Source organism: Leptosomus discolor, chromosome 19 (genome assembly GCF_034619465.1).
Source record: "Leptosomus discolor isolate bLepDis1 chromosome 19, bLepDis1.hap2, whole genome shotgun sequence".
In the NCBI taxonomy this organism is placed as follows: domain Eukaryota; kingdom Metazoa; phylum Chordata; class Aves; order Leptosomiformes; family Leptosomidae; genus Leptosomus; species Leptosomus discolor.
Genome location: NC_141409.1, coordinates 7,456,225 through 7,481,247, shown reverse-complemented (window position 1 = coordinate 7,481,247; position 25,023 = coordinate 7,456,225). Strand labels below are relative to the sequence as shown.

At 61.8% G+C, this 25,023-nt stretch overlaps 1 protein-coding gene across 4 annotated transcripts; it reads right to left on the bottom strand.

Annotated features, from left to right (window-relative positions):
- Positions 1–93: 93 nt before the first annotated feature.
- Positions 94–24,377, bottom strand: SH2D3C (SH2 domain containing 3C). Of its 4 annotated transcripts, XM_086475545.1 has the most exons (13): positions 24,338–24,377; positions 21,604–22,252; positions 16,949–16,988; positions 6,407–6,535; positions 5,659–6,108; positions 4,665–4,758; positions 3,768–3,896; positions 2,827–3,404; positions 2,468–2,583; positions 2,122–2,293; positions 1,264–1,375; positions 407–613; positions 94–269 (listed from the first exon to the last, which is right to left on the bottom strand). In XM_086475545.1, exons 1-13 carry the CDS (start codon positions 24,375–24,377, stop codon positions 94–96), a joined length of 2,892 nt encoding a protein of 963 aa, XP_086331671.1. The 4 variants fall into 4 exon arrangements, with proteins under 4 accessions (XP_086331671.1, XP_086331672.1, XP_086331673.1 ...); XM_086475546.1 differs by lacking the exon at positions 4,665–4,758 and having other exon boundaries at positions 3,768–3,892; positions 5,660–6,108; XM_086475547.1 differs by lacking the exons at positions 4,665–4,758; positions 16,949–16,988; positions 21,604–22,252; positions 24,338–24,377 and adding an exon at positions 12,787–12,867 and having other exon boundaries at positions 3,768–3,892; positions 5,660–6,108.
- Positions 24,378–25,023: the final 646 nt, after the last annotated feature.

The following is a 25,023-nucleotide window of genomic DNA, read 5'->3' as shown; positions in this document are numbered from 1 at the left end:
CCTCCTGGTGCCGGGTGCTTGGACCCATCCCTTGCCCCGCAGCCACCAGGGGGTCAGGCTGGGAGCTGGGGGGTGTCCCAGCACCCAGAGGGGTCACAGCTCGCTGAAGCGCACTGCTGGCTCCAGCTTGTGGGACAGGGCGGTGAGGACCTTGTCGAACTTCTCGTAGCGCTCAGCCTGGCTGCTCTCGGCCCCACGGCTGCCCCAGAGCAGCCGCAGCTGGAACTCGGTGCTGAAGATCTCCAGCAGCTCTGCTCTGCCTTGGAAACCTGCCGAGAGAGAGAGTCAGTTCCCTGGGATGGAATAGGGACCCTGCACCCGTGGGATGCTTCGTCTGGTGCTGGGCTGGAGCTGCACATGGGGAATGTGGCAGAGGGAAGGGGGCTCTGCCATCCCCATCGCTTACCCTGCAGCTTCACCTCAGCATTGGTGTGGTAGAGCCCGCCGTGGTGGGCCACCATCCGCGCCGCCTCCAAGTGGGCCATGACCACCTCCACGCCGTTGTCGGTGGCCTCCCAGGGCTCGGGGCTGTCCGTGAGAGCCTCATCCCGCTCCAGGAGAGTCACAAGGGGCATGATGTGGGGAAAGGTGGTGTTGGTCAGCGGCGGACCTTCTGCGGAGAGAGGCACCCTGAAGACCCCGTACCTCTGCGTCCCCCTCCCCATCTGCCCCAGCCCCGTGGAGCGCTCACGTGGCCACACAGCCCAGCAAAGCCGGGTTGCCACTGCGCTGCCGGGAGAGGCTTTAAGGCTCAGCTGTAGCACAGCAAGGCTATGGCTTTGCAACTGCTGTGCCCGGGGCCATCGCCTCGTTCAACACCAGCTCCTCCCAGCTGGGCTTGCTGGTTGGGCCGGGAGGGGAACACGGTTGTCCCTGCTCGGGCTGCGATGGGGAGCAGGTTTGCAGGGCCCTGAGCGCTGGGTGTTGGAGAGACGTGGCTCCTCATCTTCCCCGACTGGCTGCCCTGTCCCCTCGGCTTGGCACGCACTGCTGTGCGAGCGCGAGGGTTTGGCTCAGCCGAGTTGTGTTTGTGCCCAGCCGCTGGTTTTATTTAGTTATGAAATGCTTCCTCAGGAAGAAAGGAGCAGCTGAGGCCAAACGGGCCCTGCCGGGTGCTGGGGCGGTTCAGCAGCCAGAGGGGAAGCATCTGGCACTGGCTGGGAGAGGGTCAGAGCTCTCACATGCGTTCCCCTCCAGCAAGGCCGTGTCTGGATGAAGTGGGAAGGAGCAGGCAGGCAAGAGAAGGGGAGTTGCTCCCGTTACCTTTGCCTTCGTTCAGGCTCTTCAGGAACGGCTTGAGCTTCTTCTCGTAGAGGATCGCGCCCTCTGTGTGCCGCTGCCGCAGCACCATCCAGGTCTGCTCCAGCCGGGCGATCTGAAAGCAGATGGGGCAGATGGAGGTTGCTGGTGGCAGCACCGCCTCTGGGCACTGAGCGCCGGGTTCGCAGGGTGCTCCCAGGGGGGCCACTGCCTGGACCCGGAGCCACGGCCCCCAGCCTTGCACACAGCAGTGCCTGCTGCTCCCCAAAACAGCCTCCTCCACCAGCGCTCATGGCCAGAGACAGCACATCCCTGGCACTGAGGCTGAGTTCAGGATTTCTCCCCCCTCCCCGTGCCCCAGGACAGCAGCTTCCCTGCGTGGCAGCGGCCTTGAAGATGAGACGCAGGGAGGGGGCAGCCATTCCACCTCCTTTGTGCAGGCAGGAAGCAAGACTTCCCAGCTGGGCTCGGTTTAAAATTGAATTTTAATCTCCTTTCATCTTCCAAAGGGAGCAGTGTGGCCCAGAGACGCTGCTGCCACAGCCTTCAGACTGATCTGTATTGTACCGGAGGGCAGATTCATTTCCTCCCAGGAACACAGCCCAGCACAAAACAAAAAGCCCAACCACCGAAAAACAATCGGATCCCGGCGGGACTGGGCTGTCTGCTCCTCGAAGGGGATGGCTCTTCCCCTTCCCTGCTTACATCCCAGTGGATGTGGCCCCACGCCTCCTATCCTGGGCATTTTCCCCCTTCTCCCGGCCCAACGGGTGTTGGAGCCCACAGGACGTGGGGAGAGAGATGTGTTTCGGGCGAGGGGGCTGAGCCCAGGACACAAGGACGAAGGGAGCGTCCCCGTACCTGTGACATTTCCAGGGCGTTCATCACAGCCGCAAAACTGAACATGTTCCCCATGGTGCTCTTCAGCTCGGCGGCCAGCTGGATGGTTTTGTGGAGCAGTGCCGCCCGCTCCTCCGTGCTGCCCGTGCAGCCCAGGATGTCCACAGCGATCATGATGGACATGGTGTGAAACCTGCCGTGGGGAGAGACACACAGCAGGGTCAGCACGGGGGGGCTGGGGATGCTCCTGGAGCTCAGCTGGGGCTCCTCCGCCCCGGGGAAGCGCAGCGGGCCCCACGCCGTGCCAAGCTGGGCTGTGCCGTGCGGAGGAGCCCGGTGGACTCGCCTCCGCTGTGGCGTGCCGTACCGTTCCAGCAGGTCGAGGCGGAGCTGGTGGCCGTGGGGCAGGGTGAGCAGCTCCATGCCGGAGCTCACGCCCATGAGCCGCTGCATCTCCACCGTCACACCCAATATCCGGGCAACCTGGCAAGGAAGGGGAGAGCTGATTAGACCTTTGTGAACTGTGGAGAGGCTGAAGCGTCCTTGGGCAGCCTCTTGCCCCAGCCCAGCCTCTGCCTGCCCTGGCTGATACAGCGTGGCAGAGCCCAGCAGGGGTGCTCCGACACTCAGGGGTGCCCCGATGCTTGGGGGTGCTCCGATCCCCTGCCAACCTGGAGCGGTCGGAGGGCAGCGGCGCCCGTCCCTCCCGCCTGGCCCCGGCCGTACCAGGCAGTCCACTTTGGTGATGTGTTTGGCCAGCGTCTTCACGTCCACCTCTGCCAGCAGCTCTTTGACCTTCTTGAGCACGGCCATCTCCAGGGGTTTGTTCTCCAGGGGGATAAGCAGGGACTGGAAGGCCACGGGGTTGAAGGAGGAGGTTGTCTCCATGGTGGGGGGCACAAAGCCCTCGAAGTCCAGCTCTCCTTTCAGCCTCTGCCCTGCTTCCGCTTCCCCGGAGCCGTTTTCCACAGTCCCTCTCTGTCCTTCCTCCACCTTTAGCCTCTCGATGTAGCTCTTTGTTGGCAGCTGCTTGGTGTCATGAGCTGGCCGGTCTCTGCTGATAGGTGAGGTGGGGTGGAGCTGGCAGTAATGCCCCGTGTCTGGGTCGCTGTAGCTGTTCACGGAGGGAGAGGGGGAGGCGCGGGCGTACCCATGGCAGGGAGTCGAGTGGGTGCTGTGGGCAGGGTCTGGCAGAGGTTTGCTGTTGTTCCCCGGGCACAGCTGGGGCTCGCTGGACCTTCTTATGACCGGAGAGGCAGGGGCAATCCCGGCCGCTTGGCAGGCATGTGGCTTTAGCCGTGTAACTGTAGGGAGCAGAGGAGACCCTGTTATCAGAGCCTGGAGATACGCACACGCACAGGGACCACGGATGCAGCAGCACAGGAATGCGGAGCTCGGGGAAAGCCCTGCTGTCCAAGAGGACTCAGCCGGTCCCAGGACAGCTGCATGACTGGCTGAGGTCCCATCCTCAGCTCAGGCCCTCCCTCAGGACAGTTTTCTTTGCTGTGGCAAGAGTTGGATGGGGTTTCCCTAGCAGGGAGTGACACAGGGACTTGTCTTTACAGCCAGCTCCGTCCCTCTCCCCAGCTCTCTGCGTCACACCCGTGCCAAGCCCAGCCTGACCCACGCCCCCACCATCCCCAGTGGGATGGAGTGGTGATGCCTACCCGTGCTGTAGGCAGGTGATGCTGGGTTCTCGGAGATGGGGGACATCGGGGAGTGCAGGTCTTGGATCTGGTCCACGCTGACGGCACAGTTGCGAATGATATCTCGGTGGTGGGGCAAGGACACGCTGGGGAGGGGGTAGATGGGGCAGGTTAGTCACTGCAAATAGCCTGGGCAAGGGCAGAGAGGCTGGGATGAGGGTTTGCTGCCCCATCACCTCCCCTCAGGTCATCACCTCCTTCCACAACTACCCATAACGAGCTCAGCTGGAGCAATGAACAGGCAGTCCCTGCAGGCAGCTGGGAGCAGAACGGGTCAGCACCTACATAAAGCAGAGACAGCCCTACTCTGGGGAGCTTGGTTGTATGGAGCAGGGGAGAAGGATGCCTTGATGCCAAGGTATGATATGATGGGATGGGATGGGATGGGATGGGATGGTTCGGTTCAGCTTGGCTTGGCTTGGCTTGGCTCGGTTCGGCTCCAGGGTGCTGCGGGGAAGTGGCTCTGGCAAAAATGTTGTGGGGTGTAGTTTTCTAGGTCTGTGCTACAAGGTGGTATCTGACGCTGGGTGTGTTACTCTATTTACACCTGAGAGCTGTGTCGGGATGGTTAGGTGAGCTGTTGCTCTGACCCAAAGTTTAGAAGAGGCAGAAAGTGTCTGGAAGCTGGACTTGGAGCCCAGCAGGCTCCTGATGATGTGCCTGGGTTGGTGAGCTGCAGGGTGTGCGCTCCAGGAGCTGCACAGCAAGCAAGGAGGTCTTGGGTTGGTGGGGCAGCAGTTGTGGCCTGATGCAAACACGACGTGTCAATGGTGTTGCAAAAAATGCTGTGTCTGGGGGGGTGCTGAGCGCAGGGAGGGTTGCAAGGAGGCATAGCAGGTAATTCATTGCCTTCCCTCCAGGGGTGAGGGCTGGGCTGCCATGATGTGTTCAGTCTTGACCACCGTGCTTCTGCAGTGGGAGGAGGATGGGAGAGCAGTGGCAGTGATAAGGGGTTTGGGGAAAATGTGAGTGGTGAGGAAAGAGTGATGGATCTGGGCTCTTCTTCTGGAAACACATAGGCTCTCCTGAAAGTCTGAGTGTTTTCCTTTTCCCTGCCATAACAGTTGGCTGCCTGTTTTCTGCTGGTGTGTTCTCACGCTGCCCTTGGGCTGAGAAGGTTGGGGCAGTGAGAAAGTGGCTTGGTTCAATGACAGTCTGTGTCCCACTGGGGAGGCAGGGGTAGATGGGCCCCCCCGTCGGCTGCTGCATGTGAGGATGTATGTGTGGCTCGGCCTTCCCTGCCAGGCTCTGGGCAGCCCAGTAAGTTGTGCAAAGGAAATCTCCTTCTCCACCTCTAGAGAAGCCCAACTGCTCCAAGGTCAACGTGAGCGGATGAGCCATGCAGACACTGTGATCTGGGGGCTGTGCAGACCCCCATCAGCACAGCTCCATCAGGCTTCCAGCTCTGCTTGGTAACAGAAAGGACTCTAAAACTAAAAGGGCCCTTCAAAAACAAATCAACAAACACCCTCTCTGTGGCTGGGACTGGGTCTCCCCTTGCATCTGCTTGGGAAAGCTCAGCTCACTGGCTCTGACAAGCCCCGACACGCTGGTAGTCCTGGACTGGGAGATTGTAAAACACTCTCTGGCTTCTGGCCTGCGATGCTAAAGTCATGTCTGCTCGCTGGGCGTCTGCTGCGGTAGCTCAGTGTGGTTGGCAGCCAGCCTGGGAAAAAAACCCAGTTCCAACTGGGTACCGGTTCCTCCCCCCATACCTTTGCTGGTCTCTCTCTTCCATCCCTGATCCCAAACCTCTGCCCTCCACCCCAGGAGCAGGGACCGAGCGTGGCTCTGCCTCTTTCCCAGGGGCTGGTGCTCTGCCCAGCTCAGCCAGAATGAGACCACACACTCACCTGGTCGGGCACCCCTCAGCCCTGGTGATCTTGTCTGCTGTCAGGCCGTCCGTCATGGTGATGCTCCTCCTCTTGATGTGCCCCCCTTTCTGGGTGGCAGGGCTGTGGGGTCCCCCATGCTTGCCGTTGGCCAGCCCGTAGCTAGCTTCCAGGTAGCGCAGGGGGAAGGTGCGGTTGATGGGGCAGTAAACGATGGCTCCGCTCTGCTCGGAGATGGCCTTGCGGTTGCCCACGTAGAAGCGGACGAGGGCGGGCACGTTGTCAAAGCTCTCCTGCTCGAAGAGGTACTGGACGCGGGTATGGCCCTCGCTGGACTTGACCGTCACCTTGTTGATCTTGAAGTGGAGGGGCTCATTGCGCCAGCGGCACGTCAGCACGTAGTCACCCAGGCTGGTGAGCGAGTCGCGGATGAGGAAGTCGCCGTTCCTCTGCACGAGGCTCTCCGATACCTGGGAGGGGACAGGGCAGTGGCTCAGGCACAGCCACGCTGGACGGGCCAGGGGGGCACGGGTGGATGCTCCACTGTGATGTTATTTGGGGCACTGGCTTGTTTTCCTTGCCCCTGGCTCTGAGCTGCAGGAGGGCACTTCCCATGGCAGAACCAAGCAGCTCAGAGCTAGTGAAGCCCTTGCCCAGAGGCTTCCCAGGAGGACAGGCTGGTGGTTCTATGTGGCCTCAGGGTGCTCAGGGCTCTCCCTGAGTGCCCAAGCCAAGGGTGCCCAGAGCCACCCACCTTCCCCTCCTCACCTCCCGAGGGATGCGGCCGTGATACCAAGCGTGGCTGCGCAGGTCAGTGCTGCTCAGCTTCAGCTCCTCTTCCAGCTCCTTGTGAAGCTTCTCTGGTGACGAGTCAAGGATGTATTTCTCCTTGGAGAACTGTGCAGGGGAGGAGAGAGCGTGAGCCAGTGCAGCCGTGCAGGGCCTGGGGAGGGAAGGGCTGGCCCTGGGATGGGCTGGCAGGGTCCCCACGTGAGACCTGAGGGACCAGTGCATGGGTGCTGGTGATGCCACGTGCCAGGAGCAGACCCATCCCTGGGGACAGGTAACTCCGAGCTGTGTGTTAGGATTGCCGCTTGTGACAAAAGATGCAGGTGGGGTAATGTGCCTGTTGATGGTCAGGTCCTGCCACCAGCAGCACTTGGAGGGTCTCCTGGTGGCATGTCCCCATCATGCCTGACCACCCTGTCCCTGGTGTGCTGCCCCTCTACCCCAGCTCAGAGCTGAGTGTGGTTGGCAGGAGAAAACCTGTCCCAGCTTGCTCTCAAACATCTCCAGGGCTGAACCACTGTGGGAACCACTCTTCCAGAAGGAAACCTGCATTATTCCCCCTCCTTGAAACGTCCACCACAGTTCCTACTCTGAAGGGTTAATTCACTGTGTTTAGCCTGATGGTGGCATGAATAGTAATGACAAATGTAAAGCGAACCTTCTGCATCGAAATTAGCTTTTATGGCACTGGTGCACCTGAGCCTGGAGGATGCAATTTGCTCCCTCCCTTCCCCCCAGAGAGATAAAGGATGGCGTCATGTCTCCTGTTGGCTGGAGCTGGCCGTGCTCCCTGCCCGCCACTTGGCCAGTGTTCCCAGAGGGCAGCCGAGGATGCCCAGCTGCCGGTACGGTGGAGCTGGTGCTTGTTTGGGGAGGTGAGCACAGGCTCGGGGTTCCTGCGTGCTCTGAACGCGAGGCTGGTTCCCCCGGTTGGTGCAGCGGCTTTGAGAGGAGTCCTGCTGCGGTGCCAACGTTAGTGCCTCGGCAGCACTGCGTGGCGGAGCGGGGCCCGGGAGCCAGGACCCCTGGGCTCCTTCCGCATCCCAGATGCGTGCTGTCCTGCAACGGGGACACTTGTGCCGCTGCCATGGACCAGGCAGCTCAGATGGGGCTACTGGGGTGTCCTGTTCCACCGCTGCCATGAGCAAGGGTGGCTTGGTGGCCTGGCTCTACCTCTGGTGGCCGTGCCAGCGTGAGGAGGCACCGTAGACTGGCCCAGCTCCTTGGCACTTGTTAGGGCAGGATGCTGCTGGTCTCTCAGGGGACAGGCACGGGCTTGAAACCCTGTTGACACCGGCTCCGGAGGAGCAGGCTGGCACTCCTGGCTGGCTTTGTGCCGCAGCTAGTTCCCCAGAGCATTGGGGGCTGCAGCCCCACACCATCGCACTGGAAACCTGCCTTGGAGCTGACCTCTTTGCCCAGCACCTCATCCTCTGCGTCCCATATTGATTCCTTCTGCTCCTCTAGCAGTTGGGAGCAGGGGAAAACGTAGCGCATTGCTGCTCTCCTGCCTTGTACCCACTGCTCTCAGGGTGCTCCTGGGACCCCACCGAGTCCCTCAGCAGGAGCATGACCCCACATCCCCCACTTCCCTCGGGGAGATGCTCCATCCCCCATAGTGGCTGCATTCATCAGCCAAGCCAGGCAGCAATGCCGTCCCCACGACCCTACTCCAGCCTGGGGCGGGGGAAGGAGGCTGCAAAGGTCCTGTGTGATGGACCATGCTCTCCAGGGCTTGCCCTCACTAGTCTGGACCCGCCCTTGTTCCCCCCTTCCCAACTCCTATCGTGTCAAAAGGTGCTGGGACAGTGGAAGCAGCCTGTGAAAACAGTACGGACTGAACTGAGACTTGCTCGTCGGACCGTGTTCACCCTCCCCAGGAGAGAGTCCTGCTCGCTGGGCTGGGGGTTGTCCCCTCCTGACCGAGGGTTGAGGGGAGCTGAGCGCTCGCTGCTGCTCTGGGGCCCTCGTGGAGACAAAGCCACCCGGTGCCGCTGAACCCTATTAAAAATAAATGGTAGCCTGCGGATGCTGCTGAGGTCCGGCTGCCTCCCGGGGGGCCGAGGCCGAGCAGATGCCGTTTCCAAGACAACCCATCCGCTGCCACCGAGCAGCCCAGCGGCGGTGGGGGACCCTTGGCTGCGGCACCCTCCCTGCGGCACAGCTCACCCCAGGCTCTGGGGCAGGGAGGGACCCCCTGGGAGCCTCTCCTGTCTGTGCAGGCTAAAGCCATGGGAGCTGAGCCGGGAGCACTTCGGGGCCTGCGCTCCCTCCTGCCACCCCTAGAGCAGGGATTAGCGCCTGTTCTGCCCAGCATTGTACATCTGGGTTTTCCCCCAAATCCTCCCCATGCAAATGCGCAGGATAACGAACGCAAACCCAGCTGAGCAGTGCCCAGCGTCTCCAAGCCTGGATTTGGGCAGCAGCCGGCTGGCATCCATGCCAGGAGCCAGGTGCTCAGCTAGCAGGAGAGAACAGGAGGTTTGGGAGAGGCGAGGGAGGTTTTGCAGGTGGTGGAGGGAGGCCAGTTCTGAGCGGTGGGTGCCACAAGCCGCCTCCTCCAGCTGTGTGGAGGGCACTGTCCCTTCGGCTCCTTGGCTGGGCAATGAGACCCCATCTGATTTACACGGCCACCAAAAAAGCCACTGCTTGGAGTGACTCTGTGGCTATGATAGCTGGGGAGGCAGCAGGAGACTGATTCTGGGGAGCCCTTTTCCTTGGCGTGATGTCTCTGAGGACTGGTCCTCATCGCGAGTCTCTCGTGCTCTTTCCACACGCACTAGTTGCTGCCCAAATCACCCGACTGCTCCCCTTTCAGTGCAGGAGCTGGGCTCGCCGCAAGCCCTTGGTGCAAAAGACCCGTGTGCTGTGGAGGGACGTGTTTCTTCCAGCCCCTGAGCCCTTCAGCAGCGAACGACTTTGCTCTGCTCGGTAGCGCGTCTCGGAGGAGGCAGGCTCGCAGGCTGCCAGCTGGCCGGGCGCCGAGGCGCGGGCACCGGCGAGGCACGGCATGGCAAGGCGGCGCAGGCCAGCCGAGCGCTGTCAGGAGCGTGTAAGCGGATGTCTGAGCGCCGCGCTGAAAAGGGCACCGCTTGGCACTCTCGGCTGCGCCAAGAGGACATCGAAAGATGCACGGCCCAACGTGAGGTCTTGCATACTAGTGGGTTGGGTGTGGGGAAAAGCCTTGGCTTCCACTAGTACCTAGCTAGAGTGCGTGGTGCTGGCCTCCTACACGGAGAGCCCCAAGGCCTCTTCCAGCTGAGCGGGAAGAAACGGGGATTAGAGCGGTTCTCCGAACCAGCCACACCAGACAAACCAGCTCAGGAGCTGCCAGAGATGATGCCAAGCTCTGCTTGAGGAATCCCAACCAGCAGCCAAGCTGGCTTGGCTGGAGAAAGGAGAGCTCCTCCGTCACATTCAGCACCCTGATGGGCTGTTTCACAGTCCTGGGGCTGGGGAATCCTCTGATGCTGCCATGCAAGGAGGCAGCTCCTGGGGCTCTCCATCCCTGCCTGCTTCCCTGACTCTCCCCGCTGCTTTCTCTGCGGAGGAAGTCCCAGCTGAGGGGCAAGGACTGGAACTGGCAGTGGAACTGGAAGGGCAAGAGCTGTGGGGATGGAGGGTATTGACAGCTGTGGCACAGGTAAAACAGTGGCTGTTGCTCTGTCTGGTGTAAGGAGAGCTTCAAAGGCTGGTGTTTGGCTTTCTCTCCTTGCAAAGGTAATCTTATGAAACAGGAGTTATTTGCAGTCTGCTTTCCTGCTCTCCCCTCCCATATCTGGAGGAGTCGCAGCTGAAGATGAAGTCAGCTTGGAGAGCAAGGTGTGCTCGCACCCCACCCCACTCCTCTGTCGATAACATCTGACTAACCTCAGGGCACTGAGAGCATCTGCTCTACCTCCTGCTCTTGTGCTGCCCACCCTGTGCTGCGGCCCTCGCTAGGGAAATCCCAGCCCCTTCTGGAGTTTTCCACCCCTGCTCTGGCTGCCAGAGCAGCTGCAGGGCCTGGGAAAGCAGAACTGGGAGGAAACGGAGTAACAAGCCATTGGGAGCAGGTGTATGGGGAAAGCCTCAGAATTGCACGAGAGGTCTTCTCTGCTTCCTCCGAACCTGGCAATGGGCTACTTCAGCAACGTATTTCAGAGCAAACATCCTTGCTGAGAGACAGCCAGCATCACGGCCAACCCAAGAACCAGTCTGCGTGCCCGCCTGGTGCAGGACTGCTGCGCTCACCAGTCCGGCTGCCAGGCACCACCTGAGAACGGTTAGTCCAGCCCGCGTGACCACAACGAGAAAATCCTACCACAAACCACGCTCAAGTTGTAATAGGCTTGCTCTTAGTCTGCATGCCCTGCTGTGAGCCAGTCAGTCCTGCTGATCTCAATATCCATATGGAAAAGAAATAATTTGTTCCTCTGTCCTGTCTCGCAATGGGCATCTAAATGGCCTCTGAGAAGGCACCAGCCCATCTGTCCACCCCATGGGTGGCTGAAGGCATCTCTTGGGTATGCCACATCTCCATTAGTCCCCACTGTAGGCAGACCTTGACTCAGGATCTTTGTCCCGGCATTCAAAGCCCTTCCTAGGACTGGTCCTGGCTACCCACTGGGTCTCCTCTCGCCTTGTCTGTGCTCCTTTGTGGCAGCTCTGGAGCAATTATGTCTGGCTGGCAGGGGTGGGGTGCAGCTGGGGTTGATGGCCGGGAACATCTGGGTGCTCTAAGGTGGGATGAGTGCCCTGGGTCGTGTGGTGGGGTGGTGGAGTGAACTGCTACCACTGCCCTGGGGGAGTGGGTCTCTAGTGCAGTGATGGAGGGTATGTATACACACATTTCCATCCATCTATATATTACTTATCTCACTCCAAGACGGCAGCAGCGGCTGCTGCTGCATCCCTTTTCAGAGCTGCTATTGGCCAGAAATGATGTCAGTGCTTCCCAGGCTGGGTGCACTGCCATTGGCGGTGAGCAGGGATGCGGCTGTCAGCTGGAAGCGCTCCAGTCATTCATGGGGACTTCAGTGTGTGTTTGCTGGGCACGCTTGGACACAAATAGATGGTGAAAGAGCTGGTGGAGCCAGGTGAGCACTTAGGGCCTCACTTTTAACTCTTTCTGGGGTCGGGATGGAGTGCCCTCCATCCCCTCTCGCATCCCTGCACGAGAGCCAGACGCCCACCTGTCTCTCCCTTGTTCTGGCAGCATCTTGCTGAAAGCACCCCATCGCCCCCTGTGATGTGCAGCCCAAGGACTGCTGTGCTAGGCCACATGCCCCTGTGTTGCTCAGTAGCCCTTGGACAACCAGGAGAAGCTCTTCTGCTTTTCCCTCTTCACCTCCACCAGCAATCAAAATCCCTGGCTTTGCACCGAGATCAGCCGCAGTCATGACAAGACTTGAAATGCTGCTTCTGGGTTCTGTCTTACCCAGCATAATCTCTAAAGCTCAGCACCTACCTCACTCAGCAGGAGTACTGAATAAGACTGCCAGCTCTCTTGGCTGCCGGCTCCCTTCTAACTTGCAGTATGCTACAGCTCTTGCTTCAGATCAGAGCCTGCTTGGCTCTTGCAATCCTAAACACCTTTGCTTTCTAACTCGGTAAATGAGGGAACCAATTCCTAGCGCCATGCCCCTCCTGTGCAAATGCCAGTGTCCAAAAATAGGACACCTAGACTCGTGCCCAGACAGTGGCGGTGCTGAAAGCACCACAGGACAGGTGACAGATGGATCCCAGCTTTCTCCCACCAGTCAGACCTGTGCAGCGCAGCACATAGATGGAGACCCAGGCCAAGAAGCCGTGGGCTCAGTCTCTCCTCTGTGCTCAGCGATGCTCCCAGCCCATGCCATCTTTTGGGGGATGCTAAATGCTCCCCTTCATGAGATCCGCTGCAGGTGAGGGCTCCCGTCAGAGACTTGTGTCGCCTGTCAAAAGTGCTGGTCTGGGGGGATCTGGCAGCTTTGGCTCTGTGGCCCTGGCTGCAGAGGGGGCTGAGCTCTGCCCCACGACCCGGTGCTCGGCTCACCTCGCACTCGCCACCTCCTTGCCGAACGCAGGCAGGCACGCTGCCCGCACCCAGCCCTGCCAGCTCCGCGCTGCGGGGGGCAGCGGGGCTCCCCGGTGGGACCCCGCGGATGCCACCCCCTCGCACCCGCTCTCCAGCGCTGCAGCCCGGGGGCCGCAGCTGCCTCACGGCGGGTGCGGGGCCGGGGGTCGGCCCGTGCCCGCTCCCGCCGTACCCCCGCCGTCTCCCCCACGCGTGCGGCCGCACGGCAGCCGCTGCCCGGCGGCACCCGCGGGGTTTGTTTCTGCGCCGAGCGCGGGGTAACCGGGCCGGCCCCGGGTCCCCCCCGCCGCCCCCCGCTCACCTGGACCTGCATGAAGGAGCCGCGATAGAAGCAGCAGGCGGCCGCCGACAGGGCGCTCCACAGGCTGCACCGCTCCGTCATGGCGCGGCGCGCCCGGCCGGGGCTGCCCCGGCCCGGGCTGCACCGCCGCTACCGCCGCCGCCGCCGCCGCCGGGCTTCAATTTCAGCCGCTTCCCCGATTACCTCATCCCTTGTCGGCGGCGGGGGGCGGTGCCGCCGCGGCAGCTCCTCCCCGGCCCGCCCCGCGGGGCCGCCCGAGCCCGCCCGCCGCGCCACCGCGGAGCCCGGGAGAACCGGCACTCCCGCGGCGCGGAGGGCACCGGCACCTCGGAGGGGAACCGGCTCCTCTGAGGGGAACCGGCACCTCGGCTGCCCGCGCCCTGAGGGGAACCGGCCCTCCTGAGGGGAACCGGCACCCCTGAGGGGAACCGGCCCTCCTGAGGGGACCTGACAGCCCTGAGGAGAACCAGCTCCTCTGAGGGGAACCGGCACCCCTGAGGGCACCTGGCACCCTGGCTGTCTGCACCCTGAGGGGACATGGCACCCCAGCACCCCTGAGGAGGATCAGCTCCTCTGAGGGGACCTGGCACCCCAACTGCCTGTACCCTGAGGAGAATCAGCTCCTCTGAGGGGACCCAGCACCCTGGCTGCCTGCACCCTGAGGAGAACCAGCTCCTCTGTGGGGACCCGGGAGCCCTGAGGGGAACCCAGCACCCCTTATCTCCCCATCCCAAATCCACCTGCTTTCCCCAGTGACACACACAGGTCAGAGACAGCCTGGTCCCCTCTCGCCCACCCCGTCTTCCTTGACGCCCGCCCCAGTGACGCCTTTCTGGGAGGACACACCGGTGCCTGCTTCGCGCGGCAGGGAGCCAGCTGCCTGCTTCCCACGTAGGCCGTCTTGGAGTTGTGTTTAATTAAGGCTCCGCTTCGGTTTAATTAAGGCCACGGTTTCACGTATGGGATGCATGAGGCAGCGCTGATGACTCAAAGCATTGCTCCAGCCCTGACTTTCGAGAAAAAAAAACCCAACAAAATCCCTGCCTGAACCCACTGCCAGCACCCTGCCCTGCGCGCAGGGATGGGCAGGGGCTCCGCCAGCACCCGGCCAGGTACTCTGAGCCTGCTTGCCCGCACCCAGCTGGTCTCCCTCCAGCTCTGTCCCACACCAGCATGGCCATGCTTTGGCACGCTTTGGTAATTGGGGGGGCTTTATGATCCCATCCACAAAGCGTATCCTGGCCCAAAGACCCCCATGACTCCTGGTGCGCCCCTGCCCAAGGGGATGCTGTGAGCTCAGGGAAGTATTCCTGCTGCCACCAACCGCAGAACCCTGCAGCCTCCCCGCTAATTAATTCAAACGAGCCCCTCGCATCCCCAGGCAGGGAGGCAGCAGCCAGGGCTGATGAGACACATGTGCCCCGAGCGGCTCCTCAGCACAGAACAAAGAGAGCTTGGAGCTGCTCACCGGGCCATGCTCTGCCCCTGGTTTTGCAGGGGAAAGAGGAGAGAGGAGAGCAGCGTGGGTTTGTAGCGGGACAGGGGAGGAAGAGGAGCCACCTGCAGCCTGTGAGCACAGAACATGGGGTGCTGGGTGCTCACGGGGCCCATGTGTGCCTGCAGCCCCGCCGGGACAGGCGGGGAGCACCGGCTCTCCTCCTGTCCTCTTGCATGGGGCCAAGGGATGGACCAGATGGCAGTGCACTGGGAAATGCTGCTCCAAAAGGATCTGAACATGAATCATCCTCCTGCCAAGGCTTCTCCCCCGCGACAGGCTCCGTGGTTCCCCTCCGAGGCTCTCGCCAAGGATGCAAGCAGGAGCCCCATGGGGCACTGTGGGGTGATGCCCCCCGGCTGTGCCCCTGCTGCCCAGGGGAAAGCTGAAAACCTCCAACTGAGCTGTCCGGGGATGCATCACAGCTTTACCGGCTGCTGCTCTCCCAAAGGATAACGCCGTTCTGCTCCTTTACCTGCGCGAGGAACAGAGCTAGGTGGCTGGGATGGAGCCAGGCACATGGATCTCCCAGGCAGCTTGGAAACACCAACCCTTAGGCTATTATTAAAGCACATTAATTACCAAGTGCTTATTGATCCTGGCTTTCTGCCCCTCCCTAGCTCCTGGTTGCACCTCTAACCACGGCAGGCTTGGTGATGGGAGAGCTGGCCCTGGCCGGTTTGCCGCTGAAGCTCAAGGGTTGATGTTTGGCAGTTCCTTGGTGCACACCGGCACACAGACCTGCCCATGAGCCTTTGTTCCCAAGGGCTTTGCAGCACGTCCTCTCCTTCCTCCTGACTCTCTCTCCTTCACCGTCTCTTTTCTTCCTGTCTTTTCTCCCCTCACCCCTGCAGCGGTGTTTCCCCTCTGCTTGCCCCCCTCCCAGCCGCAAAGCGAGGACCTATTCCAGCGGCAGGTCCCAGCTCCATCCCCCCTTGCTCCCACGGGATCCCAGGCACAGCAGCCAGCAGCCACCTTCCCAGTCTGAATCCCACAGGCCCTGGGGCCAAATGCTGCTGGGTGCTGAGCACCCTGCAGCCGCCTGGGCTCCCAGCCAGGCATGGCACCTGCAATCAGCCGGAGTGCCCCCGGTCACTCACACTCCAGATAATTACTTATTTGACTAAAATAGCTGCTGTCACTGCAGCCATCAGTCGCTTCTGTGACCAAAGGAAGTGGCACATAAATCACAGCCCGTGGGCCATGTCTGGACACCACAGGGATGGGTGAGAAATAAAGGCCAGATAGCTGAGGTCTGGGATCTGCCTGGAGAACAGGGAATTCTCCTGGCTCACCAAAAAGAACTCGATCCCAAAGGCAAAGCTGTGCCCATTGCTCCACATCTGTGTTGTTTCAGTCTGTGAGCTCACGAGCCATCAAATGCGCTCGTCTCTGGGTGCACACAGTAACAGCGCAAGGGAAAACACCCCAAACCATCCAACTCCACCCCTCACCATTTCCCTGCCCTTGCAGGACTTGCCTGCCTGAGCAGGAGCTCTCCTGCACACCCCCAGGTGCCCCACGCCAGGGCTCTGCCAGTCAGAGCCTCAGCACTGCCATAGGAGATTGATTGCTCCGGCATGTGTCCCACTTCCAGCCCTGTGAGCTCCCGCTCCACCAATCCCACACGGCAAATGGAAGAGGAGAGGAGGGACATCGCACTGTGGGGACTGCTCTGCTACAGGTCAAAAAGCCACATCCAACCCTGCTGCCCAGAGGCTGCTGGTTGCCAGGCCCAGCATGCGAGGTCCTCGTTAGCCCCAAGGCTGGACCCAGAGCGTGGTGACTCCCATGAGGAGGAGCAGATGAGCTCAGGGTGCAGCCAATTCTCTCCTGAACCTGCCGGCTGGTGCCACCACAGGGGGTTCCCACGTTTCCATGTCTGGCTACAGCCGCCATCGAGAGCCCCAAGTCCAAAAGATGAAGGTTGAGGGCTCTGTGCTAATTACGCCACCCAAGCTGGGCACCTCAAGTCACTTCTCAACAACCACGTCTGCCCAGCAGCATTACATCCCGTTGGGCAACCGGACTCAGGACGCTCCAGCCCTTCTCAAGCCAACTCCCCAAAGGCATGGTAGCAACCACCCCGTCAGGTTTTCAGCGCTCCATCCCCAAACCACACATCATCCCTGTCACCATTCCCCTGTGCCTGCCCGGCTCCCATCATGCCAGCAGCCTCCTGCAAAAGGGCCTGCTCTCCTCCGGAGCCAGGCGCCTCGCTAATGAATTTCTGGCCAGACATGAAGAGTCCTCAGGAATGTTAATAGTTTGCTGGAGGATAAGCAAGAGATTTGGAGAGATTTACACCAACTTTCATGTGACAGCCACGAAAGTGGCTCAAACGCTTCCGTTTCTTTACGTGGGGGCTGAGAGAGGAGGCTGCCCCTGCGTCTGTGGCGTTCGCAAGCGATGGGGAGCACGAAACACAGGCAGCTGCTGTGGGATCACCACTGTGGGGGCCACATAGTGTTTGTGTCTCCTCTACCTCCCCCAGTCTCACCATTTCTGGCGGGGAATTTCTTCCAGGGCCAAAGAGAGAGCCTGAAGGAGAGTGGTGCAGAGCTGAGCACCCTGCTGGTGTAGGACCTGGCCAGCCCCAGGGCCACCATCCCCCCTTCACCGCTGGCACCCGGCCGGGGCAGGCTGCGATCACGGTCAGCGTCTTACCTTCACGTATTCGCTGCCGGTCTCCAGGCCATCGTGGTGGCTAGAAGGAAGGGGAAAAATAAAAATACGTAAGTAAAGGCCAGTAAATTTTGACAGCCAGGTCAAAGGTGGTGGTGGGACAGCTGGGGGGAGTGGGGGTCTGTGACCCATGCCTTGCCATGGGGTCCAGAGCATGGCCATGGTTTTGGGAGAGGTTCCCAGGGCCCCAGCACCGTTCCTGCCCTCTCCATGCCCACTCTGGGCATGGGGCTTAGCCTCCCTAATGCGATCAGGAAAGAATGAGTTCTTTTTAGAGGATCTCTCCCCAAATCAGCTTGGGACCGTGTGAGCTGAGCTGGGGAGACCCAGTGGCCAGGCTGGGGTCCCCGCGGGTCACAGTGCTGGGGGGTGCATGCCGAGGTGGGCCTGCCTGTTCCCCAGCAGAGCTGCGCTCCCAGTAGGCAGCTGTTGGGACACACCGCCCAGACAAGTGTTTCTGACTGTTTCTTTAGGGCCTCGTGCAAGCCCACAGGAATCAAACTCCCACTGAAGCCAGGGGTGAACTGCAACGTCCTGGCTGAGACTGCAAGATTTGCCCATCCAGTATACAGGCAATAGAGGCTCCCATTCTCCCGGGTGACATGTTCACTCTTAGCCCTACTGACAACCAACCCAACAACCCTGAGACACAACTGCTCTGGCAGCTTCTTTGCCATCCTTTCATGAGGGACACAGATGGCCCCTGCTCTTTCCTGAGCGTATAGTAACGCTGCTACTGCTTTTTGTGCTCTTGTAGGTAAAGTTATGTGTCTGTACGGATGAGTCCAACAGAGAGCTCAAACGGAGAGCGGCTGCAACAGCCTGGGCTGGGATGCACTACCCTGAGGTCTCGCCTTTCAGGATGAAACACTGAAATCCAGACTTCTTTAACCAGAACCTGGTACCTGTCACCTCCCCAGGGCCAAGCTTCAGCACGGAAGTCCCACTGCTTGCTGAGGTCGCCTGCCCAAGCACGGGGCAGCAGCCAGGGCCCTGGGGTGGCCGGCTGCCAGCACGAGGTCAGGCAGCTGCCACTAAAAAATAACCAAATCCAAGGGCGTCACAGACCCGGGATGTCCCTTCCCTGCCAGGAGCTGCCTCGCTCCACCTAGTGCCTACAGCCATGGCTGGAGTCCCGCCTTGTACTGGGAGCTGCTGAGGGTCCTGCACATAAACTCCTCTTGGGAGCTGCACTGGTGGCATCCCTGGGGAGACAAATTCCTCCTCTGTGGGCTCCCTCCCGGTTGAGGATGGTGCCCGGTGGCCCAGAAATCAGCCACCCAAAGGGAAACGGGGATGGCAGAGGCGACTGCTGCCAGACTTGCCCCACTGGACATCCCCTGTGACATTACAGCAGGTCCTGCTGGGGTCAGCATGAGCCCCTTGGGGTGTCCAGCCCTGCAGCGAGCAACCCCCACTCCTCCAAATCCACGCTGCTGAAACCGCATCCCCCGCTGTCCAGTTTGGAAGGGGAAAAGGGGCTGAAAATCAAGCCCCCACTTTTCTGGGTGAAATAAATAGAGGGACATTTGGGAGGGGGAACAGACACAGGCTCCCCCAGGCAGCTGCGGGCTGCCTGCCCGCCCCAGCGCTGCCTCTCCAGCCTGTTTGCCTTTCACACGGCCGCAGCGAGCTGCCTGGTGCTGCGAGAGCCGTGAGAAAAACCCGCAGGAGGACGGGGGGCCTCTGGGCAGGAAATTGGGAGCATGGGAGCAGCTGGGAGACGCTGCGAGGGCCCAGGCAGAGGAGGCCCCCATGCCGGGGAAGGGCAGCAGCTGGGGGCGGAGGGGGGGTGGTGGTGTGCTGGGCGCCACAGCCCCCCTGGTTCTGCGCATTCCTGGAGGAAACAGCATTTTTGGGGGCAGCAGAGCGCCTGGGAGAAATTCCAGGGCTGCCTTTGGAGCATGGCGGTGGCTGAGCCGCTGGGACCCGGTGCTACCGCGGTGGCACCACCAGGGAGGGGGTTTTCGGTGGGGTGACTGCTCCTTTTGGGCTCGGGAAGGCATCACAGCAACTTGCAAAAGTGCCAAGCTCCGTGCTGGCCGCTGGGAACGGTCCAGTGTGATCGCGTGGGTCCAGCCCTGGTTTGGAGCCCAGGCTCTACTCGTCTTTGGACACCGGTGCAGGCTGTGCCCCGGGGGAACAGACTGCGGGCACCTTGTGCCTCAGTTTCCCCCTCTGCTGAGCTGCCTCTTCAAGGTTTTGCCTGGCAGTGCTGCAGAGGGCAGCGCCCTGCCTGCGTCCCGCGGGAAGCGGCATTTCCCGTGCCCCGCACACGGCCGCGCGCAGAGGGAAGTCGAGTCACGTCCGCTCTGTGACCTGCCTGCAGGTCACCTCCTGTTAGTCACTGTGTCCCTGTCAGAGTCACGGCCACCGTCTCGCTTCGAGCAGCTCCTCCACGGGCTGGGCGCTGCTCCCTGACCCACGTCAGTGTAATTCCCCCTGCCCCAAAGCCCTGATCCTGCTGGGAGTCTCCCTGGGAAAGCCCTCCCCTGCATGGGCATCCTCAGCCCGACCTGCCTCAGGATCTGTCCTCACCAGGGACGCTCCAGAGGGGAGCAAGTGAAAATGTGCTGCAGGGTCATGCTCGTCTCCCGTTCCCCGTGTGCTTTCGGTCCCTCTGCACAGGCGCACCCTGTGCTGGGCAGCGGGCCCTGGCCCCAGCCATGGCCTGGTGGGAACAGACTGTCCCCGTCCCCAGGGATGTGCCTGCCCAGGAGGAAGGGCTGGGGCGCAGCACTATCCCGGTCCTGCTTCCGCCCCACAGCAGGGCCTGGCCGTGAGGACAGTTCTGGCAGACGGCTACTCCCCGAGCTGGGGGCTGTGGCAGGAGCTCCAAGTCATAGTGCAGAGGGGCAGAAATGCCCCCGATGCCAAGTCCTGCTCTGGTCACTCTGCTGCCTCAGTTTCCCTGGCAAAGAGTGTGGCTACGCCCATCATCAGGGCAGCCCCAGATAATGCAAAAGAGCATTTGGCTCTCGATTTTTGGGGAATCAAGTCCTCACTCCCCAGAGCCAAGACACCCAGGTGACCCACACACGTTCCCCTGCTGCCTGGCTCCCCACCGCGCTGGCCTGGGACCTGAGCCATTTCTGGGGGACAGAGGGTCTGGCTGAGCCCCGCACATTCTCCATGGGGACACTCTGACACTCCTGGGGCTCTGTGCTCACCAGAGGATGTGGCGGTGCCACCAGCCCCCCCAAGCCCCTGGGCCTCCAGCCCCCCGAGCTGGCCGCAGCCCCCAAACCACTCTGCCCCCGCACTGGGTCTGACGGCAGTTGCGGCAGCCGCAGCCGATGCGCTCGCTCCTTCCACAAGCAACCACCACCACGGGCCATGGGCCTCGGGCCTCAGCGGCCGAGCAGCAGCTCCGGCAGCATCTGCACCGAAGCTTTGTGCCCTCCCCATGCAAAGCCCCTTCTCAGCCTCTCCCTCCCCATTCCCTCCGCTGTGCCGGGTTGCGAGCGGTGACCGAGGGAGCCGGGACCCCTTACCTGCCCTGTCCCAGGGTGGGAAACCTCCTGCCCACCGCTGTCATCGGCCCTGCACGATTCAGCGAGCGCCTCTGCTCCAGGACGAGGAGAATCTCTCCCAGGCGCTCTCCCGCCTTGCACTGAGCGTTAGGACTTTGGGGCGCGCAAGGCGGTGGCGGACCCTCCTCCTTCCCGTCCCAGCCCTCCTCTGGCCCTCCCTTCGTGGCCGGCAGGAATGTGTGGCCGGCACAGCCCGGCTCCCACCGCCGGCACGAATTCCTCCTCCTGATGCTGCTCCTGAGGCCACCCAGACCTCCCGAATGCTCAGCGCTGAGGCAAGAAGCCCCCAGCCCCGGGCAGTGCAGGGGGAACAAGGGCATCAGGGGCCACCCGAGTGTGGAGAGAGGCGAGTCGGGCCAGGGAAGGGGTGGTACGATGGGACCTTGTTTTGGGGAGAAATTTGGAGCTGATGCTTCTGCCCATGCCCCCAGTCCCATGCACGCTGCTGGGCTGGGGACGCATTTTGCCCCTCATGCCCAGATGCCCAGGTGATGGACAGGGAGTTAAAAAACTCTCTTGTTAATTCGGATGTCAAAACCCTTCAAAAAATCCAACCCTCATCTGAGAGGGCTGAGTCCCCAAATTCCCCCAGAGGGTGGGTTTTGTGTCTGGAGTGGGGGGGTAGTCCCCGGAGTGATGGAAATGGGGACAGGGTGGCTGGTTTCAGGGATTGCCCCTGAAAGAGGCAGCGCCACTTGGAGAGGGGCAGAAGGATGGAGAGGGTGGAAAAGAAGAGACTGAGGTGGAGGGGGCCAGGACAGTGCAGGTCTGAGCTCTCCACAGCATGTCCCAGCACTGGAATGGAGCCACCGGCAGGAAAAAGGGACGCTGGTGCTGAGCGGGGCCGTGAGATGTTTCCACCCTGTCCGGAAACAGGAGGGAGCAGAAATCCCACAGGAAACCTCACTCCCATGGAGCCGCTGACCTGGCTGCGATACGGAGCGCGCCAGCCGTGCCGTCCCACCGGCCAGGTGCATCCCGCTGGCACTCTGCACAAGGCAGGGGCACCGCAGTGACCCCTCTGTGTCCCAGCCCCCTCCCCTTGTCCTGGAGGGGAAAAAGGGGGTCCCAGCAGAAGGCAGAGCAAACCCAATGGGGTCGTACCTGTCCGTGGAGCTCTCGCTGGGATGCTCTTGCCCCTTTTCCAGCAGATCGCTGTCAGCGGTCTCTGCTCCAGCTGCCACGTTGGGGCTGGGGTTTTGGCTGGGGTTAGGGGCCAGACTGGAGCTTGCTGTCTCCGTCCCAGGGCAGGAGACATTCCCCACAGGCTCCTGGTCCATCCTCACCTTCGCTACCCCTGGGATGTCCACAGGCTGAGCCTCTTCCTCCTCCTGCTCTTCTTGCCCAGGGGCTGAGGGTGAGTTCATGTCTGGGTCAGGGGTACCAGCCATCTCAGAGAACTTGGGGTTGGGGAGTGGGGCTGTCCGGGGAGTTTTGTTGCTGGGGGTCTCTTTCTCCCGGCAGCTCTGGCTCTTGGCTTTGCCCAGGCTCTTCCCTGCCTTGCCCAGGTTCAGCCTGGGCATGGTGCCCATGTGGCTGTACATGTCTGAAGATCGGGCGTAGGGGCCCGGGCTCTTGGGCATGGTGTTGAGATCATCCTGGGTGCTGTCGAAGGAGTTCTCCAGGAAGCTGTGGGGAGGAGGGAGACCAGGGCTCAGGCTCTTGGCAGAGCTGGGGACTGCAGACGCACGCCGGAGGGTGAAGGAGCGGGGGATGCTGCTCAGGCTCCCGAAGCCTTTGAACTTGAAAAACTCTGGCAAGGAGAGAGGAGAGATGAGTGTGGGGTTACTGCTGGCACACTGTGATGGTGGGCAGTCCTGGGCCTCTGATCCCGTGCTGGGGTGGGCACAGGGTGCTGTGCCGCAGTGCAGCCTGGTGTCAGCACTGTTCCACCCCGCATCTCCAGTCCCCACCCAGCGTGACGTCTCTGTGAACTGGGGTGTACGTGATGCTGCTCAGGGCATCTCTGTCAGGACCCTGGGAGGTCTGTCCTAGTTCCCCTGGCAAATCTAGCGTCTGTGTTTCCCACCGCAGTTGCAGGGGATGAGAAAGAACCACCGGGCCGGTGAGCAGGCAGTGTCAGAAATTATTTCAAATCGCTTCCTCCCGCCTCCCTGCTTCCCCCAGGGGACTCCAGCCAGGGCTGGTCGCTGCACCCATCCCCGTAGCCTCGGGGCAGCCCTAGGGGCTGTACCCCCTGCCCTCCTCAGAACGAAAGCACGGGGCAGAGAGCATTTCCCTGGGGGATGGGGGTCCTGGCCACGTGTGACGTGCCCATGTGTGCGCGTCGGTTGCCAGCACAGAGGAGCAGGAACCGACCACCAGCGCGGGGCCCGGCGGCGCTCGCGTGGCAGCGCCGGCTGCGGGCAGCAGATAACCTCCCCACTTCCTCGGCCGAGCGCTCAGCCCCTCGCCGCCTCCCTGCAGCTCCCAGCTGCCACCTGCAAGCACCGAGCGCAACGTGTTCGCCGGAGAAGTATTTATAACCCCGGCGGGCGGCTTTGCATTTCACACCTCAGCCCCGGCTCGGCTCTGCGTGCTGCTGCGGTGCAAACCCAGGCAGGTGCCGGTGCCGGCACGAGGATGGCGGCCCGTGGGGTGAAGCAGGCCCAGGGTGGCCGCAGGTCTGCAGGGCAACATTTCGCTGCCGGAGCCCTGGTGCTCTGGGTGCCTCCAGGGGGGTTTTGCAATGTTTATGTCGCCCCAGGGCTCTGCAAAGCCTCTTCCCCTCCGGGCACGGTGGGTTTGCCAAGGCAGGAAGCAGCACGCTGCTGCGGTGGTGCTGTGCGAGGAACTGGGCATCCGGGGGCCGCTGGGCCGTTGGACCCCCACCTTGTGTCACCATCCATGGGGTCTACGGGGCATCCCCACGGCTGGACAGGGCAAAGGGCTATGCAAGGGGCTGCGGCAGCCAAAAAGCCCTTCTGCATGGCAGAAACCTCGTGGCCTGGACATGGTGAAAGGCAAAACTGCTTTGGGTGATGCATCCCCTCGGGGTCCAAGCGTCACCCACTGCAGGCTGGCTGGGTGGGAAAGGCAGCCAGGGACTTTGCCCATCTCCCCCACCTCTCCGCCACAAAGGAAAATCCCAGCTGGGATGGGCCATGGGTTTTGGCAGTGGAGGGGTCCCAGGGGAGCGGAGGGACCGTCCCCTCCAGCACCAGCATCGCAACAGGAATGCAGAAAGCAGCAGCAAAGGCCAGCTCCCGCGCAGCCCAGCGGTGGGAAGAGGGGTGAAGGCCGCTGCAGCTGCCTCCTGGGGCTCTGGGGGAAACCCGAGGTCTGTGAGAAAGAGCACAGCTCGCTCCCAGTGGGTACCGAGCGCTTCCTCAGAGAGCAGCCATTGGGAATCCACTCACAGCTCCCACCCCAGCTCCTTCGTGTCACCCCCCGTCCCTGTGCTGCAGGAGCACCCTGGGGTTGGGGGGCCTGGCCACCCCCAGCCCCTGGCACCGGCTGTGCACCCTGAAGAATGCGATTTGGGGAGTGAAGACCCCCAAACCCTGTTGTGCAACCCTCTTGGTGCATCCCGGCACCCAGTGCAGAGCTGGGCTGCAACAGACTGGTCCCAGTCTCAGCACCCAGCTCCCAAGTCAACAGCACCTGGGCTCTCCCCCACCCCTGGGGATGGAAACCCCCAAAGCCCCCCACCCCAACGAGCTTCCTAATGACAGCAGAGCCTGTCTTGGCTCCAAATGTCCCTGGGTGGGGGTGACCCGAGGAGCGTGTGAGCACACACTCGCACTCACACTCACTCTCACGCATCCTCCCTCCCCGCTGGGCTGTCCAGGTGAGCACCCCACTGCCCGCCCACCCACCCTGTCCTGCAGCTACTTACTGAACTTCTTGAAGCCCCCTCGTTTCTGGCCCTCAGCCATGGCCACGCCGGTGAGAGGCCGCGGGGACCGAGAGGGACAAGTTTATAACTGTGAAGCCCTTCCCTGCCCGCTCCTCCCTTCCTGCCCCCCCCCGCAGTCACTCATCGGCTCTCGGCGTTTCCTCCCCGGTGCTGTCATCTGCTCCCAGCCCCACTCCTGCTCCTGCCTGCCCTCCCACTGTCCCCACGGTCCTTGCAGTCCCCATGTGTGCTCGCACCCACCTGTCTGCTCAGGGGTCACCTCTGGGGCCCTGGTTTGGGGATGCCTGGCAGATGTGGACACCCAAAAACCCTGGGTGCCAGCCTTAGAGGAGGGTGCCAGCCCCAGACAAGGGTGCCAGCCCTAGACAAGGGTGCCAGCCCTATGGAGGAGGATGCCAGCCCTGCAGACAGGGTCCACCATACACATTTGGGGCTCAGCCCCTGCCCTCATCGGACCCTGTGGGGTAACAGCCAGATGGCATCACTGTCAGTAGAAGCCCCCTGCCACCAGCTGTTCTCTCGTGCTGGGGGACCTGGGGGTGCCCCATAGGAGTATCTCCATGCAGGGCGAGGTGGCCTGGGCCCGGCAGGGATCTGGTGTCTGTGTTGTCCCTCATTCCCGGGGAGCACCTGGCGGTTCCCATGGCCAGGACCCAGCAGCCTCC